The 20,001-nt window shown below is 38.5% G+C and overlaps 1 protein-coding gene across 1 annotated transcript in view; it reads left to right on the top strand.

Annotated features, from left to right (window-relative positions):
• Positions 1-202: 202 nt before the first annotated feature.
• Positions 203-20,001, top strand: part of ZNRF3 (zinc and ring finger 3) — a 65,604-nt gene continuing 45,805 nt past the window's right edge. The window contains exon 1 of the mRNA XM_089481702.1: positions 203-421. Within this exon, the coding sequence (XP_089337828.1) occupies positions 203-421 (219 nt within the window). The remainder of the gene's footprint in view (positions 422-20,001) is intronic.

Raw genomic sequence — 20,001 nt, 5'->3', positions numbered from 1 at the left:
GTTTGCTACAATCGCTTGGAGGTTCTGCTTTGGATTTGGGGGGGTGGGTGGCATTTGCATTTCTATCTGAGGTTGTGCCTGCAAGATCTAAAGAGAGCAGATCTCCTAACCCACTGGATCGTATTGGATCGGCTCAAGCCCCCAGCACCCCTGAGAACTTGGAAATTATGTTCCCGTCGCTACTGGATCCCCATCCTGAGAGATGAAGCAGCCGAAGATCCAGGGAGGTCTGCCCCTGGTTTGGCTGGGGATCTTGTTGGCTGTGGGTCCCAGTGGATCCTTGAGCAAGGAGACTGCATTTGTGGAAGTGGTTCTTTTCGAGTCCAGTCCAAATGGAGATTACAAAACCCACACTACAGAGTTACAGGGCAGATTCTCCCGAGCTGGAGCCACAATCAGCGCCGAGGGGGAGATCGTGCAGGTAAGAGACTGATCCCTATAGGAGGGGGGGGGGGAGTCCCCCTATGTGAAACCCCACTAAACACACTAGTGCTGGTGTGCATGAAAAGCCTGGCTGGAGGAGCCTGCCTGGCATTGTGCATCCCATTCTCTGCCTGCTAAACCCCATGCGATCTGCTTGCTGGAGAGAAGAAAACTTTTCTCACTTGTAGCAGGGGGAGTGATTTAGGAAGGGGCAGTTTGTATAGTACTTTGGTCACAAGATGGCTTCTATACTATGAGTGAGTGTGTGTGTGCTTCATTCACAATAACAAGGCACACTGCAATTGAGTAACCCTGTGCGAGTTGAGATAAGCAGGTCTGTTTCGTTCACAGTTCCATATCCCATCTGCAAGCTTCCTTTTGCTACAAGTGTTATATCTGTGTCTTTGTGTATGTTTATTGCAAATTGAAACTCTTTAACCTATGCTGCAGACCATGCTTATGTTGAATGGACACTTTGTTATGTTTATGCACACATCAGAATAACACTTCAGTCAAGCAGTATTATAATACAACTCTGATTCATATGTATACATGTGTTTTTACTCAGTGGCACTTTGGAATGATGTGTGATCAGTTGTTGTAGTTTTTGATCTTGACCCCTTTTAACTTTGTGTTCTAGCTGACATGGTATACAGAAGTTTATTTTTCTTAAGGAACCCATAATTAAGTGTGTTAAATTTGCAATCCATCACACATTCTCCAATGGCGTGTTTACTTTTTGTCAAATTGTCTAGAACCAGTTTAATAGATTTGGCGTGGGCTGCATCTGTAGGAATCTTAACCATCAAAGAAAAGTAGTGGTGTGTTGTTACATGGGATATGGATTTGATTTCTCATATAGTTTATTTTGAATATTGCGGCAAACTATGCATTATTTTCATGTGGATTTAAATTGGTCTCAATGCATTCCCCTCTTATACAACCCACAGGCTTTTCCTATACGTTACAGGATAGGGGGCTGGTTTAAAAAATCACGCAGAAAACCTATTTTTGAATTTCTGAAGTTAAATGATGGGTTTTATATTGTGGCATGTTAAAGGGGGCTAATATTCATTTTTACCCTATTATTACCCTGTTTTGTACTCCTTAGAGGTGGTGCTGATTTACGTGATTGGTTGGTGTAGAATAAAAGACCCTGGATGATTCTCTGTTATGTGCCACGTGCTGAATATTTTTCACTGGCCCAAAATGTAACCGAATTATCGCTTGTAACCCTTGTACCTCTGCATGTCAGATCTGTACACATTACAACTGGTGTAGATTGAGTTTCAAATCAAAATAACGTGTTTTATTTTTCCCCAGGGTTACATAAGAAAAGATGATTTACAACATTATTAGGTATTTATAATACCAGCAGGTCGTGTATATTAAAATATTATATCTTTTATTCTATCTGAAGCAATAGAACACTCAGGCGGAATCTCGTTGAAAATGACATTTGATGACATCATCAGTGAATATGTTGGCATGTATATTAGAAGAAATGTGATGATGCTCAAAAGTGGGTTAGTGCTGTTTGATCAGTGGCAACGTTGTGACATTGTGGACTTGGGTTTCATTGTCTTGTGCTTTCAGTGGTCTTGGATGATAAAAGTTGGGTGCCTTTGTTTCTGCAATTTACTCAAATATAAATGGGACACAAGCTTAAAATAAATACTTTAAACGACGATAATACTATGAATTGTTTAGAAGGACATAAGACTAAACTATATTTATGAAAGGAGGCCTATGATGAGTTATTCTCCAAGTGTAATAACCTGTACTTGACAGACAAATAATTGTTAGAAAATGAATTGTGTCTGTTGGACTTTCCATCTTCATGGCGGAATGATATCAGAAGTATAATATGTTAAAAGTGGTTTATTATACAATGCTTGTGCTATTTATGTAGTGGAAATAATGCATACAAGGGAATATGTTCCATCTTAAAACATTATTTTAACTTTATAACATGAGAGAGACTGGCTTTTGAGTTCTGGGACCATCACAATATTGTGGAAGATATCACCAATTTTTTAGGTACAAAATTCATAAAATACTTGGCTTGTCTGGAAGTTTTGTGCACTTAAACAATCTCATGTAGGAAACTGAGATTCTTTGATCCGAGAAGATATCGTAGCCATCTATAATGTTATCAGGGAATGTCAAAGGTTTGGGAAAGGACAAAACCAATGGGAAACAAACATGTCTGAGTATGAGACATCAGTAGGGATGAGTACATGATCTGATTATTTTCCCAGGTCTGCTGGAAGTGCGAGGACCTATTGTTTCAAGTAGACGTTGGTGGGATCTGCTTTGTGAAGGATATTTCCTGTAACTGATAAATGCATCCTTCCTCTGCTAATCATTAGCCAGTAGGAGAAGATATATTGTATGAAGCTGATAACACATCTCGTTTGATTAAATTAACTCATTAACTTTGTAATTTGTTCATGATTGTATGGGAATAAACATTTTTGTGGTGTTATAATGAATCTCCTAGCCTCATTTCTTCGACAGATGGTATATTTAGATCCAAGGAGTTTACCAGTGTTCCATAGAATTTGAGAACAAGGGCAGGGATAGCTCACACGTAATCCCCAAAAGTCGCTGAACTGGGTCTTTTTTCTGTTAGAATGACTTATTTAGTATGCAGTCTTATCGTATTGAGAGCTTTACATCTATTGAGTTCTATGGATATCATTTAAAAGTCCTTACTCCTGTGACTGGAAAATGCTATGTTTAATCTTATTATATAGAGCGTTTTTTAATGAAATCTATAGGTCGCTTGTTTTGATCAATGTATTTCCTGATGTATTACTCATGGTCTTCATAAGTCTTTTGGCTTCCTCAGGAGTAACAATTTGGTGTCCACTCCTGTAATGCTCACTGTACATTCGTCAACAAAAGAAAATGACATTTTGCCACAAAATTTCTGTCCTTGGCACCAAAGGCGTTACAAAAATCACAATAATAATTCACAGCTAAAATATAGGATTAATTCCAAACTGGGGGGACAGAATTTAATGATTCAAATATGTCAACCTCTTGTACCGAAAGCATGCTTGGTTTTTTAGTTTGAATGTATGAGCCATTTAGTGCAGTCCATTGAATAATTCCACAGTTCTGTCCAATTTGGATGTTGGAATATGCCTTTTTTAAAATTATTCTGTTAAGTGAAGCTGGGTGCCTTCTTCCGTGGCTTGTGGCTACTGGTTGGGCAGTGGTGAAGTCACAGACTTATACCGAAGACCACAGAGGTCACAGAACACAATAAACTGTAATACTTTAGTTATTACACCTACTTGCTACCGGAAATAGGCCCTTTTTGTTAATTTCGTACTGTCGGCTATCATAGGAGTACTGCTGAAAGAAGTTTATTTTGCAGAGAACTAAAGAAAATGCGTTCACGATTTGTAACCTTCCATTTCCAAATTTGCAATTATGATAAGTCATGTTTACATGGCAAAGAATGAATTTATTTGTTATGTTTCCACCAATGTTTTTAGTGGCCTTTAACACCCCAGTACTTGCAGGACACGTTCCCTTAGAACATTCTTCACTGGAAGTCTCTCTGATATTCCTTGGAGTGCCCAGTCTGTGGTCAATGGCCTGTCATAGGACCGCTGTAAATGTAAGGTGCTGCGGTTCCCTGCATGAGGAATTGGGGAAGAGTTCGTTTTCCTTGTTGTACAAAATTATAATTTTTGGTAGGTGAGTGTGCAAAAACAATATGCAAATAAATCTACAAGTCCTAATTATGCCAACCCAGTTTGGTTGCTACAGTTCGATTAGTCTGCCAGGGTTTGGGTCTTTTTGAGTAGTTTAAGTCCTGATGCCACCTTGTTGGGCAGCAGGAGGAGGCAGAGGGAAAACGAGTTTGTCATACACAAGATGAGCAGCTAAATGGTGAAATGAAAGTCTACTTTTGTGTATACCTGCATGTATTTTACACTCATTGTGCTGCCATTATTTATTATTATTCTAGCTCCGCCTGTGGTCATGGTTGGATGAGGATGATATTGGAGGATGAATTGTTCTTGAATACGGCTTGCAGTACCAGTACTCAACTGCACTTGTCTGAATTGTTCAGGCATTAATCAATGTTAATTATTATTATTATTATCCTTTATTTATATAGCGCCAACAGTTTACGCAGCGCTTAATACAATACATAAATTAAAGGGAAATGACAAGACAAGAATTGACAGACTAAGACAAACCGATACATTTGGTGGAGAGAGCCCTGCTCGCAAGCTTACAATGGCCCGTCTATGTTGGGTTGTTAATAGCAGTACTTAGTTTTGCACATTAACGAATATACATTTGTGGTGTCAGTGAGGACGGGCAACTTCTGGCAGTCGTATGCAGTCAATGACTTGTAGGCCTAATATGCACAGGTAAAATTAATAAAAATTAACTTAATCATATCTTAGCTCTTAGTACCTTGGCTTTAATTGGTCTCATTTTGTGTACTAGTTTCCCTTGTATAACAAATATCATTAAAAGTTTATTTTATTAATTTCCAAATATTCCATCTTTTTATTATGGTCATGCTGGGAGTTGCAGTCTGCAGAGGCTGGATTGCTTATCGTGTCCCTGTTATTCCTATTGAGGTAGAAACAGTTCAGCTGCTGTTTTGTTTTTTATCTGTATGTAATAATTCTTTAGGAGCTGGCAAAATGCAAAATGCAAAATACATGATAATGACTCAGGATTATTCTGATTAATTTGGAATTTGATTTATCTGGGTTCCTGGCGGTGTGGGTATATTGTTACCTGTTAATACAGTTCTTGGCGTATAAAAAGAGTATAATTAGATAAGCATTTACACTCAAATTATCAGTGCTTTTACATTTATTTCAGACCATTTAGAGCATTCTCAGCTTATGTGCTTTTGCTTTACTAGTTTTTAAAGGGGCAGCCGTCGCAACTGTATGGGGGTATTATGGTGCTGTATAGTATGAGTAACTGTGGGGTGTTTTGATGCTAACAACTATTACATTGTAAGAACTGTATCTTGGTGTATTGGATGTCCCTAGCTTGTGGCAGTGACATGTAGCTTTGAAAATAATGGTGGAAGTTTTTATTACATCATCTGCGCTTGAGATCTGCAATGCCAGTGTTCAAATAACTTCATTTTTCTTGCACATTTCTATGTATTGGCATCATTGTATGGGTCAGGTCATATAAACATGGTAGTAATCTACACAATTGTTTCTGATTCTACTCATCAGGCTTTCATGGACTCCGTGGCCAGTCTCCATGCTCTTCATCATCTGAAACAACGTCTGCCATGTACTTGTTTTTTGTTCTTTGTGCCAATTGTTTGCTCTCTTTCCGCTAATCTCTACTGAGATCCTTTTAATACAAAATTAGTAACTTACACAAGCCATTTAAAAGTTTTTCATCTTGCCGAGCTGGCAAGGAGGCATATTTTATTCTCTTCTGCACTTTCCAAACATTTACATAAACTCAGTAACTCTTTAGGTGTCAGAGATGTGGGCCTTGGATAACAACTCATTTAACTGATTGCCCATTCTTATGGTTATTAATGGGTTAAGCCAAAGAGTATTTTTTCCCTTTTCTTTAAAGAACTATGCGTTAAAAAATGTTTCACAAAATACATCTGTCTGAGCTTCCTAGCAGATAATTCTACTCAATCTATTCATTTTGCATTAGATTACTGATGATTTTCTATTGCCCATCAATATTTGTCTTCATTTTAACCACTAAGTGTCAACCTTCATGGATAAAAAAAGATGATTTGGTACTTATTGTACACACTTTTAGGCTGGTAATTGCATGCAAATGAATAATGATCTTATTATGCTGGTAATAGCAAAATATCCTTTCTGAGCTGAAATAAAGTGTGTGTATCCACAATGTGTTTTCCTAAGTGTAAGCAAATAAATTGGGAAAAGTCATTGCCATAAAAGAAAACCTATAAATAAATTTGTATAAACTATAACTATGCACAGTATATTTATATTATGTGTATATGTTTAGCTTGTAAGTGCTGCATTTTACATCATATGTGTTTTATAATTGATTGATATACTTGCATGTTGCTATCAATAGCTGATTAGTTTGGGGCTCCAACTTGGAGCTAGGGTTTTCTTTTATGTTTTTTTTTTGTGGGGTGTTTAATCTGTGCACTTGCAAATAAATAATACAGTTTGCTATGAATTGGTGTTCCTGAGCCTTCTTTACCGTGAGGACTGTGCTTAGGATCCATAAAAGAGACATTTATGTCAGGGTTTGTCATTATATAAAGAGAACAAACTGCATTAAAAAGGTAAAATGTACTTATTTACCTAAAATATGCTTATGTAAATTTTGTTTTCTATGAGTGTATATATGTGTGTGTGTGTTTATGTGAATGCAACGGCCAGGCTTTGAAAAGGGTGTCTAGGCCTATGGCTAATTTCCATTTTGCCAGTAACATCTCTATGTGCTTTATTACCTGTCATTACTAAGTACTGGAACATATTTTAAAATTATTGTAGAACATTAAGCAGACTACTTAAACCTTTTCCCAGCTCCCAAATAAAGCAACACGCACATATAATATTGATATTCATTATTATACGTAGCAATTTTCCCTACATGGAGACCGCATTTTGTCAAAGCATGTGTTTAAATAAACAGTGTTTTCTATTTGTGGGAGTTAAGTACAGCCTGTAGTTTTTTGGATTGATGGAACAAAAAGGCCCTCGTTGGTAACCCAGACAGTGTTCTCCACCTCTTGGGCGTCTGGTTTCCTAACTTTTTAACATGAGCTGCCAGTCTTAAGTACAGCGTTTTAATTTCTGTAAGAGGATGTGCCAGCCACCTACACAACCCCAGCAATGAGTGTTCATATACTTCATGCATGTGTATTTTTGTATATTTAAAGGATGAAGTAACTCCAAGTAGTGGGTATACGCATTTAAAGGCATGTGTAGGTGGCAGACAGTGCCTGGCGATTTTTAGTATGTCATTTTAAATTGTTAATATTATATGATGTAATATAAGTATCTTTTAAGTGAAAAAGTGTGATTCAGAAAATCTTGGGTATAATATTCATGCTCAATTAGAAGCAAAAGTTGTAGGAAAGCATGCATATTGAGTCATGAAGGTAATTTGCCCCTTCAGGGTAAAATTGGCATGTGCTTGAAGTTGGTTTTCCCCCTTTCACCAGGATCTGCGATTGAGGACCTCTTGGACCTGTTGAACTTGATGGCCTTTTTCCCCTTTTTATAGATCTGTGTATAGTGCACTGTGTCTCTTGAAAAAAGGGAAAATAGCACCATACATGATATTTTACGGTAGCTATAGCCAAATATATATAGTGTGGTGACATTAGATATTACTGTTTATTTTATATAGCGCCATTATATTCCGCAGCGATGTACAAAGGGATCGTGTATGAACTTGGGAGCAGTTTAGTTATGTTCTACTTGACGGTATCTGAATTACGGTCAAGTGATAGAAAGTATGATTAAAATGCCACTTCTTTTTGATGCTGGGTCATTTTGGATTAGATTGTGAGATGCCAGTGGACCAGTTCTACGTGAATGTATCAGACTATGTGGTTTTGGAAAGGTATCGTATTTACTAGGTTATAGTTTGACAGAATGATTTAGCAACTGTTATAATTGAATTTCCTAATGATGCCGTGTATTACAATTAAATAGGGTGGGTATGCTGGAGTATCGTAGTTAATTTGTGGTGGCACGCCATTGTCAGACCTGGATGGTGTGAATGATCATTCTTGCGTGGGTTGGTAGTACAGAATAACTGGCATGCTTCCTAGTTATCAATACAGATAAGCCACTTGATGCAGCCTATTTCTAAATAACTGCGCAATGTTTTATGAAGATGACATTGACTGACACTGTAGTTTAATGAGTAGGAGTGGAAACACTGTGTTATTTTTTTTGTCGGTAATACATATAGGAATCGGAAAGGGACAGGGTTGTGGTTGGATCTATGAATCATAAATTACTATTGTGACAGCGTTACACTGCGCAATATCTATCATTTGGTCACAATTAGCGAGAGTAGATGGTTAATTAATGGCTAATTCTTCGTGTATATGGTCTGTGCATTGCTGAATTACAGCCAATATCTGCTTTTTTGAGAGAGGGGAAACCAAAATTGAAATTGATTTGGCTAACATGGGATGTTAGACTTTCAGTGATGTTTGAGGCTACCTTGGATTGAAATTAAGATGTAAACAGCTTGTCTTGTGCACTCTCTGTCTGTCTCCTACCTAAGTCTTCATCTAATTTTGATTTTGATTGCATAACCCCCCCCAGCCTCGTGTGTGTCTCGGATTGCACTGTTTCCTCCGCTTGTCGGTTCAGGGATCAGAGGTTCCTGCGTGTTGGATCTGGCAGTGCCAGGGGCCAGTTTGTGTGACAGCATTTTTAATTTAATAGTGCTCTCTTTGATGTTCTTCCAATATTTATAGGCAGGTTTAGATAACTCCATTGGGAATTTTATGTGTGCGAATATATTCCTGTGTGTGTGTGTGTGTATATATATTATATATATATATATATATATATATATATCACCTTCCAGCCTATGTAGTTAAAACATGCTAGTTGTAACAGGCAAGTGGACCGGTGAAAATATTTGTCTGTGTGAGTGAATTTACGTATTTCTTTTTTGCACTTAATGGCACATAAGTCTATTATACTTTTTAAATGGACATTACTGTCCATTATAGGTGCTTTAGTGGTTCCATAAATAAACTTTGCAAAACCTTTTTTGGGCTGTTATTGTTCCATTCTTTATTAAATTGTGTCTATTTTTACCACGTCCCTTGCGCTGTGAGCTAAGACTGGCACAGTTCTGCATGCAAACCTAAGCTTATGGTAAAACATGCTTGCATATGTTTACTATATGCCAGCACAATTGAGTTACTAACAGTAAACTAGATCTCCAGCCTCTTAGGATCTATTTACTATGGATGCATTGGTAGTGTTGACTTGAAACTGCTTATCTGACCTTTTTGTGAAAATCAAGCCCCTGGATGTCCCTCCCCACAATGGGGTGGTTACAGGGGAGATCTTTGATCTCTTAAGCAGCCTACTTACGCTATGGAGTCTGCATTAAAAGGTGCTTTGTGCTTTTGAGACACTCCACTGGGATATAATGTCATATCCCAGCACGCCTTGTGTTAAATGTATGTAGCGCCTCTTAATGCATTCAGGATGTTGACAGCGGAGGGGGTGGCTTGGGGGTGCTGGGTCAGGCTTAGGGCAACACCCAAGATAAATACACCACTGATGACAATGTTTAATTTCATTGCATTATAGCAAAATTTATACATCTTTTCACTTAAGATGGACCGATGTAATTTACAGCTAGGTTCGGTGTTGGAATTCCTAAAAAATAAATCTAATAATTTTCGGTATGACATAATAGATATTTCTGTGGTTTGTAATACTTTTTTGTTCACCAACAAATTCATAGAACAAAATGGAGAGTTGCAAGGGGATCTCATAGGTGCATTTTGTTGAAAGGAACAAGCCAAGCACATCTTAAACTAACAGAAGTCATCATTGATGCTTAGCTGCTACCTTATAACAGCAAGTAAGATGTAATCAGGAAGGTTATCATTTCCATCTTGTTAATTGTAAATTTAATTTTGTTTACCTGCCAGCTAGTATAAGACCTGCATGATAGCATCCCTGGCCAACGTGCAGTAAACCCATAGTGCTAAGACTTCCAGCTAGTCCCTACATAGCCTACAGATGCTAAGTCCATGGTGGAGTTGAATGTTTCTCTAACTCACCCTGTACCGTGTAAACATGCCGCACAGACACAGTGGGTATATTAACCAATCTTAAAAGAAAAACTGCGGCGTCTTCCAACTGGAGGGAAAGCCTGGGATTACAAGCCTTTGTGTCTCAGTGAAGAGTATGAGCTTGGGAAAAGAGTCAAGGCATCGTGGTGGATTAGTAAGAGGAAGAGTAGACTCTAAGGTTTAATACAGCTCATTCTGTATTATGAAAATGAAGCTCCCCATGAGAGTCACGGCTTTGCTTTGGCTTTACTTATGGCACCACCGGACCAGAAATTGTCCAATAAACCAGCAAATTATGGTGTATACTAAGGTTGGAGGTGTTCATTTGTAGCAGACATGATTATGAGTTCAGTAGTAAAATGTTACACAGATGACTGCACTCCCACCCCTCCACAATGGACATAACATAGAATATGCATCAGATATGACAGGGTTCTGCTTTATTCGAATACCTTTTAGAAATTTATAATTTTCTGAAGCATATCATATATGCAATTAGATTCTGTTTTATTGAAACCCATGATGGTTCCTCATGGATATGTCCAAAAACCAATATGTGTGTCTGTTCAAATGGATGTTACAAATACAAAGGGTTCTGGTGCACAGTTTGTAAAGTGTTGTCACCAGATCAGCCAATGGAACAGTCCAATATGTGCAGACATTCCATTGGTTGCTATGGCGATAAAACCACTCATTAATGTGTTGGTATGCTCTATCTGTCTAGAGGGTAGTGTGTAATATTGCGCATTGTGCGGAGGAAACCTGTTCGAGCTGGAGTGGATCTTATTAACGACTTTAATGATCCAAATTTTGCACACTGCTCGGGAAGCAGCAGAGCATTTGGTGGCTCAAATTGATGGTGACAATTAGTAACTTTTGTAACAAGACTGGATTTCAGTGCCTGGCTGTTTGTTACTGCAATCATTACAAACTCTAGGTTGGCTTGTTCACTGCTTGTGGGAGGCCCAACACTGGGATAGCTGGGGCTTAGCCGAGGTCTTAGTTGGCAGAGATATTTAGGAGAAATATTGTGGAAAATCTCATTTTACCACAGAACCATCACTTGTTGATTTTATCTAACACCTAGGAAGTCTGTTGAAGCACTGCAGAATGCTAAATGGCCATGCATTAAAATTGAGCGAGCGCTAGATTAACATTTATTTATAGGCATGCGACAACAGTAGACTTAACAGGAAACTAAAAAAAAAAATACATGTTCGACGACAAAGATCAGATATAGTGAAATAAATAGGAGCATTATAAACAATGGATGATCTATATGGCCACTTCATACCTTCATTACAATGGGCCTCCTTCAGGAGAATCTAAACAAAATACACATTACACAATGAATATTTTGTGTCAGTTGTCTTAAATAGGGCTTCCATTACTTCCTTTTTTGTCAACAATAACCATAGAGTTGGCTGAACTTGCTGATACTCCAACTACAATCATAGAGTTGGCTGAGCATGCTGATAGTCTAACTATAAACATAATGCTGACTGAGGATGCCCATAATTCGACTGACCATAGAGGTGGCTAAGGATGCTGAAAGGCCATTGACAGCCAAAAGCTGGTTGTCATTTTGGGATGGTATAGTCCAATAACAGATGTATTGCTGCATTTAGGTAACAAAATACATCCCGTCAGACAGACAGTAAATTATGTGCTCCTTCAGTGGGACTTTCGTTCTTTTTTTCTACTTTTAAAAATTAAATGACAAAGCAAAGGGTGGCTGTTTCGGTTAACCGTTTAGAGTTATTTTTATATGCTCTGTAACCAACAAGAAGTATTCCTGTATCTTGCTTTAGGGAGCCATCAAAGCTCTTGTTCCTTCTTATAAATGAGTTGTGGGAGGTGCTGCTGCCTGCCCGCAGCATACTGTTAGAAAGGCAACACTCTCAGCAAAGCCCCCGCTTGAGATAGGATTGCACCAGCCTGGGAAGCAAAAGCATCCTTTCTAGTGGAGTTCAGTTACCTCCTCTTGAAAGCGGAGCCGAGTGTAATTGACTCCAGTTAGAAACAGACACCATGCGGTTAAATAAAAAAATAAAAAAAAAATCATATACAGAGCTGGCCAGGTTCCCAAGATCTGTGGATCAACAGCCAAAATGACTTAATAGAAACCTTAGACTCCCACCAGCTCCTTTTATACATTTGTTTGACACCAGGTGGAGATTATCCTGCATTTGACTGATACATGTATATGTGTGTGTGTGTATGTATGTATGTATGTATATATATATATATATATATATATATATTTATTGCCGTTTAGATTATAACTATGCTTACCTGTCATATTACGTTTTTGGTAAGGGCACTATTGTTATGGTATATATTTATTAATGCAAACCAAGCTTTTGCCTTCATAATGCTCTTACAGGATTTTACTGTCAATTATATCTTCCTTGGCATCCGATTTATTTACCTTTTTGTTTGTGACTTCAAAGGAACACAACAGCGTGGGCTATATTTCCTGGTGCTTGAAAAACATTTGGAAATTAGAGTAGATTGATGACCTACACCTTGATTTAACCCCCAAATGTTATCAAAGGGATAGATCCGCACCCTAAGAGCCTTTATAATTTTATAAACACCATATAAATGTAATTCACTCAATCTGGAATAAGTAATCAGCCTAATATTTTTTTTTTACTTGTTTGCTCCTCCTTGACTGTTTAATTATATTATTATTTGGCCTAATAGCTATAATTATTGTCCTACATAGTATCTCTTTAAACTAATTACCCAGCTATCAGTAGAAAAACAAAGTGGGAAAGTCCAATACATTTTACAACATGTAGTGATGTAGTCTCCTGTGAGAACTCCGGGTGAATCCTGTTAATTTTTAAAGTTCTGCAGAAAAAATAAATACAACTAAAAGTATTTATTTAGGCAAAGGAGGAATTTTGCAGGGACCCCTTTTATTGGCATTTTTTCAGTTGTCCTACATTTTGAGTATGTTTTGTCTTACTAAGGCATTTTATTCACTGGATAATATTTCATATAAAATATTTATTTGGTTTAAATATACTTTTTGTATGACCATAAATATTTGATGTGTTTGTAGATTATCCAGCACCACAGAGCTTGGCAAATATGGGACTAACTGCACTTTGCCATATTTCTGTGTCTGACCATTGGTATCTAGAATGTTGACATAGGACCACCATAGGTTCACCATGTTAGATCTTGTCTGGAAGACCAGGAAACCTTTTGTAGTTTGTTAAACCATGTTTCCCATTTTTTCCCCGTATGGAAGTTTGACTTAATTATATTATGGTGCTGGGTACTGTCACAATGCACTCAGAGGCCTTTCAAATTCAAGTAGAATGTTTTGATCTCTATGAATCACAAGAAAAGTATTATTGTTTCATGTGCACCGGTACATATAAAAAAGCATAATCTGTCACTGTCTAGGGCGGGGCAGTTTTACATATACATTCAGGTGGCAGTAAAAATTGGTCATAGAATATATTGCCTGCCACCAGTTCTGGTAAAAAAAAAAAAAAAGAGGAAAAACCCAGCGGATAATATAACAATGAGCAGCCCAGCAAGTGGGGTGGCAATGGCCAACTTGCCAGCTAAGTGCAGAGAGTCCTTGCGTATGTCCCAAAAGACTATAAGAAAATATACACCCAGTGCCCAAATTGCATTGTTGGTAGCTGCTATGCTTGTGTGTGTGTGTATATATGTAAATAATATTCCCATCTCGCCCCTATGGGTGGTATGTGTCTTCCTCAACCTAGGGTCCTCTACCAGAGGCTAAGGAGTTTGAGGGTTCTGTGCAGTATTGTAGCTGTTCCTAGCGCTGCTCTCTTCTGGACAGAGTGTTCTGTTGTTGTTTCTGGAATCTGTTGGAGCCACTGTCCCAACTTAGTAGTCACAGCTCCAAGTGCTCCTATGACCACTGGGACTTCACTCTCCATATCTTCTCTAGTTCTTCTTTAAGGCCCTGGTACTTCTCCAGCTTCTCATTCTCCTTCTTCTTGATGGCACTGTTACTTGGCCCCGGTACATCTATCATCACCGCTGTCCTCTGGTCCTTGTCTACCACCACATTGTTGGGTTGATTGGCTAGTATCCGACTGTCCGTCTGGATCTGGAAGTCCCACAGGATCTTAGCCCTGCTATTCTCCACAACCTTCTTTGGAATCTCTCATTTGTCCTTTGGAGGGTTTAGCCCGTACTCTGTGCAGATGTTCCTGTACACAATACCAGCTACTTAGTTGTGCCGTTCAGTGTGCACTGTTCCTGCGAGCATCTTACACCCTGCCACTATGTGCTGGACTGTCTCGGAAACCTCCCTACATGGTCTGAACCTTGAGTCTTGTCTGATACGGTAGGTGCTTGCTGGTGCTTAGTGCCTGCTCTTGTGGTGTGTGCTTATGTATAATATATATATATAGTAATGAGTTATCCTTTTGTTTATGGGTGGCAGGTCCGCTTTAATGTGATAGAAAAATTGTTAATGAAAAGCTGAGCAGAGCTCCTTTGAAGTGGCTTGATTCTTAGTAATTTGTGGTCAACAATTTGAAGTTTACAGTACACTTTCAGTCAGTTCTAGAACAAATATATTTTACTGTAGCCTGACAATTATATAAGATGAAGTGTGTGGTAGCAAAAATGATCCTCTTCCTTCCATTCAGTTCTTGGCCAGTTGAATGCCCTATGAAAACCAGCCTCGGGAGTCTTGTTGTTCAAGGGGTTAAGTTGTGTCAATAGTTAATGGAAGCGGGTGGCAGTGCATAAACCTGCGCAGCCAAAGCCATAATGATCCTTTCAAAAACCCACACCTTTCCTCCAGGCTCATTGAAATGGCAAGATCAAAGCACACACTGCAGACTCACACACACATCCTTCAAAGCAATGCACGATTGATACTGAAAACGGAAAAGCTGCTGGTGATGTAATATAGCTTTTTATTTCACCCCACCTCCCTCCTTTTCTCTCTCAATCTCTCTGTTTAAACAAAGGCCACCCTTGTTTATTTAGAGAAGCAAAGTGTGCTGAGAGTTGGGGAGGGAACTAGAAAAGATACCTAGGTATTTCAAACTATAGCCTGATTTCGGGGAACGGTGCCAGATATTAGAGACCCATTGCCACCCAGGTTGATTTGGTGCTTCTCTTCCCCCATTGCTGCTGCTTGGTTGTCTTTTTAAACAATAATACATTTAACAGAGCAGCTAGTAGGGACAAGACTGTTACTGACTTCTGGCATTAAGGGGGTTTATGTGTATTTAGGAGCCACAAGAGATATTTACTTAATATATTCAAACCTTCTCCCTCTTTCTTCCCCTGATGTCCCTCTTTTGTAGGAGCTCAAAATCTTTGCCGGGTATGAGCTTATCACAGTGTTCTACAGCCCAAAATGTGTAACGGCGAAAAATGTTTATAAATTATACTACGTACTCTTCTTTTATAATTTACACGAATAGCTATCAATAGGTCACAGTCACATAAAAACGCCTTGTCCCTCTGGCAATTTGGAATGTTGGGAAATATGCATATACAGTGTGCTTTAATGGCAAAATTAGCTTTACGCATGGCAAAAAACGGCAGTTTGGATGAGACCTCTGTAACGCGCTAGAAACATTGTTAATGTAAAGCTGAGCAGAGCCCCTTTCAAGTTTTGTGATTCTTAGCAATTTTTGGTTAACAATTTGAAAGTTGCAGTAGATTTTAAGACCGTTCTAGAACAAAGAACAAATATATTTTACTGTAGCCTGACAATTATATTGTAAGAATGAAGTGTAGTACATGTAGGGCAAATACCCTTTCGGGCCACCGGGTCTCCTGTTGGAGAGAACATGTAATTACTTGCTATGCAGCTGCTATGCTGTAAATACCTACTTGGTCCCAATCTTAATAAACTTGGAGTAGGTTATAGGGTTCCCGGGGATATCCACTGACAAAGTAACAAAGTCCAGATAGTTGTTGCAGATATATTTTATCCTTACCAATAAATGATATGATAGGGGAGGAGAAGGGAAACATAGTAACAAGTTCTTCTTTGTATAGTTATCATTATATTTGCTATCCAATTTGTTTTGTCAAATTGTTGGTTTTTTTTTAACTAGTTGCGAAGCGTTATAAGTACTTAGTGCACAATTAATTGTGTATTTTGAATTATTTAAAAGTTAGTTAAGAAGAATTTTTCATTTATTTTTGAGTTCTACTTAAATACATGAATGTAAATGTAGGTTTTATGTCTGTAGGTGCATAAATTGCACTGATTCCAAACACTAGAACTTGCGTGGGTGACTTACTAAGTGCTCTGTAACTGGCTGACTAACTGTATCTTGGGTTAAACGGAAAATTATCACACAAAGACTCCTTTATTAAAACTAGCTTACAACAAAGCATATCGGTGCAAATGGACAATAATGTTTTTTAGGTAAATTATTCTAAATCCCTGATTTTTCGGAACCATGCAGACATTTTTAGCAAAGAATAATAAAATGAATGGGGGCTGTTGGCTTACTAGTAGTGCAGTGGTTGGTAAAGGCCAGGGCTCTGGTTATCACTCTGCCTCTCTCCATCATATATATATCCCAGTTCCCCAGTAAAGCCTCCTGGCCAAATATCAAACCTTAGAAAGGAGTTTCTGTGAACCAGATTGAATGTTTCATTTCAGATGACTCTCTAAAACAATAAAATATATATATATTTATCATCAGGTAGATTGGTTCTTCTCATCTGGATCTTTGAATCCAGAACAGTCGGAGCACCTGCCTGTATATTTGCATTTTCCCTTAAACGTAACCCTCTGTTGTCCTCCAGCAATTATTCTCTTATCTTAAGGCCAATCATTTTTAAAATGAGGAACATTTAGAACCCGGTGTTTCTTTTGAGTTCGTGCCTCACACTCTTTGGATGTGCATCTCTATCTAAAGGCCGATTAATTCCCTGCCAGTATGCTGAAGTGTGTCTGTTTGTGCAGGACACAGCGTCACCTTGAATTACAAGAGTATTACTGGGCTCTTTTGATGTTCCTTCCCCACTTCCTGAGCCGTCTCAATGCCTCTTTGATGGATTACTGCATTTTGCCTTTTCAAAGCACTGGGTATTGTATGTCGGGTTAACAGTAAAACAAAGACTTAACGTTCCCGTCTGGCCACTTGCTTGGTGACCCTGGGAAGAGCTCCATGTTTTAAACACTGTGTTAGGCCGCGACTGGGTTAAATATGCTTTTTATATGAAATGTTTACCAAGAATTGTAATAGTTCAAGAAAAGAGTGGATTTTTGTGTCGATATGGAATTTCATATTCACAAACATTAGGTTTATGGTTCCACATATGGATTTGGCATACTTAACAAACCCATTGTAACTGCTGGCTGCTAATTAGATGGGTCACTACTTCACGAACTTCTGAAAAGTTCAGTCTAACTTTTAAATTTTAAAAATAAAACGTTGTACTAGTTCTAGGTTTTTTTGGGCATGGATGTATGTAAAAACCTCCTCAGGACCATGCTTGCGTCATGCTGCTTCTGAGATTATCCTGCATAATGGAAGTATTTTGATTTATCCTAGGGATACACTGCTATATACTACTTTTTATGTCTATTACCCCCAATTTCCACACTGTGTATATATATATTTTTCGGGCCATATATGGGCTACAATCCGCCAGCTCTACCGCTCCCTTCTTTACGCGGAGCACTCGTGTCCTTTTGTTTGGTGTAATATTATGTATAATACACATGCCTGCTACTAGTTGTATGGGGGGGAATATGTAGTTTTGCTAGATAACTTTTTTTTTTTTCATCTCGTCTTTCTCCGTCCCACTTTTACCACGAAATAGGCAGGGGTAGCTGTCAGCAAGAATCTTGCCCCAGTATATGCCCCACAGGTGGAGAGACTCCTATATCCAGTGGAATGGGTTTTCTGTCTGCTGAGTGCAGCGTTCGCTAACAAGTCTCAGTTTAATGTCTCTGGCCGTGAGAGAGGAGACCTGCCGGCTGCAGCCCTGCTGTCCTTTGAAAGCTGAGAACTTTAAAGTGCAGCCAAATGCTTAGTGAGTGAGGAATGATGTGCAATGGAAAGATTGTGTCTTACTTCCTGCTAACATGCTCTGCATACTATACCTCATCTATTATACCTTCTTCAAAGCCGCGGCTCAAATCAGAGGTCTCGGTGCCATCTCCCCTTCCATTAGGCCTCTCTGTAGCCTTTAAGTCTGACTCTTTCAACCCGGTGTTAATCTTCTATTCCTGACAACGTATTATTATTTAAGCATATTTTTTGACGGTATGAAATCTGCGGGAGACTCTGAATGTAGCCTGAATTTTTTTTCCATTTGGTTTCAAAGCTCATTCTGTGTCTTCTAGAAGAGATTTCTAAGGATGCAGATTTACCGCCATGGTGTTAACTGATGATACTTACTGAAGGACAAAGTTGTTGGGGAATTCCCTGGGTAAATTGCAGGGTAGCTTAGTGGGCTAAGACAACTGCTTCAATTACTTGCTCTTTGGAGACAGAGAGACAAAGTAGAACTCATCCCGCCATATATATAATGTCCATGTCTCTTTAGATGTACCAGCACGTGGCCTCCTCTTCTGAATTGGTTAATCATTTGGTGCACTTTATAAGTATGTGATTAATTGTGCAGGCTTGACATCAACGCCACAATAGTAATGAGCTCCAGACAGGTTGGATGGGATGTGAAATTGTGCTAAATAATTTATAAAGTAATCTACAATTTAAATGTTAATTGTCATGATTTGATTGCATTTTTTTGGTAGGTAGTCATTGTCTGCTTTCGGTCAGCATTTGAAGTTACTTTAGTACTAAACAAGGAGATCAACGTGGATGATCCATCACCAGATGCCACTAAGAAATCTTAATAATTAATAATCATTAGGACAAAGAAATATTGCTCAGATGCAGTGGATAAGGCATATACTACTTTCCTTGAGATATTGTTTTGCTAAATTAAATAAATCCTCCAAAGATTAAAGCATACCTATACCAGGCTCTCAGAATCTGCCCTACAAACCCCTCCTATCCGTAAAAAGAGCAGCCACCGTAACGGTACTATTCCTCCCCATTTAATTATTACTCCACTGTTGCTGATGGTTGTTGATTGGTTCAGGAAGCCTTTGTAAAGGGGAGTGACGTGAAAGAACGTCAAGACAGGACATTGTTTATTTTGTCACCTTTTACCACAGATCTCGGCTTCCTTGGGGTGAACTTTATAACCACATAAATTTATTGAATAAAATGTATTTGCTATAGGTGGTTTTAATCAATGTATTTAATGCTTAAAGCGGTAATGATAGATTCCCCACTTTAAGGCAACATAGTTAAAATTTCCTTTCAAGCGACTTAAGAGAGTTGTATTCTCCATTCACAGACCAGTACAAGAACTTGGATGATTTTCTTGGTGCAAATTGTGGTTGTATTGAGTGTGTGGCTGAGACCTCGGATGATAGAGTCCTTGTCAGAACTTCCTCAAGGTCGGGTGTTCGTTAAGAGCAACTGGCACTTCATCCCACACATGCCATTCCAATACACAAACATACACACGCACGCACATCACAGCTACCGGCCTGGCATTCCTTTACCCTGGAGCCCTGGCTGTAATATACAAGCTGTGAGGGGCGTTTATTCCAAATCCCTCTGTGCTTGCAGAATCAATTCCTTGCACAATGAGAAGGAAAAATATTTTATGAAAACCTGTCTGAAAAAGTTAAAATAACTCCCCCCCCCCCCATAAATATCATGAAGTGTTCATGGAAAAAAAAACTAGGATGACAGCTAAGAATTTGC

This window comes from Sceloporus occidentalis, unplaced genomic scaffold, assembly GCF_023333645.1.
Source record: "Sceloporus occidentalis isolate IW3139 unplaced genomic scaffold, rSceOcc1.0.p SCAF_16, whole genome shotgun sequence".
NCBI lineage: Eukaryota > Metazoa > Chordata > Lepidosauria > Squamata > Phrynosomatidae > Sceloporus > Sceloporus occidentalis.
Note: the sequence above shows the minus strand (reverse complement) of the source record. Positions and strands in the feature narration are given on the sequence as shown.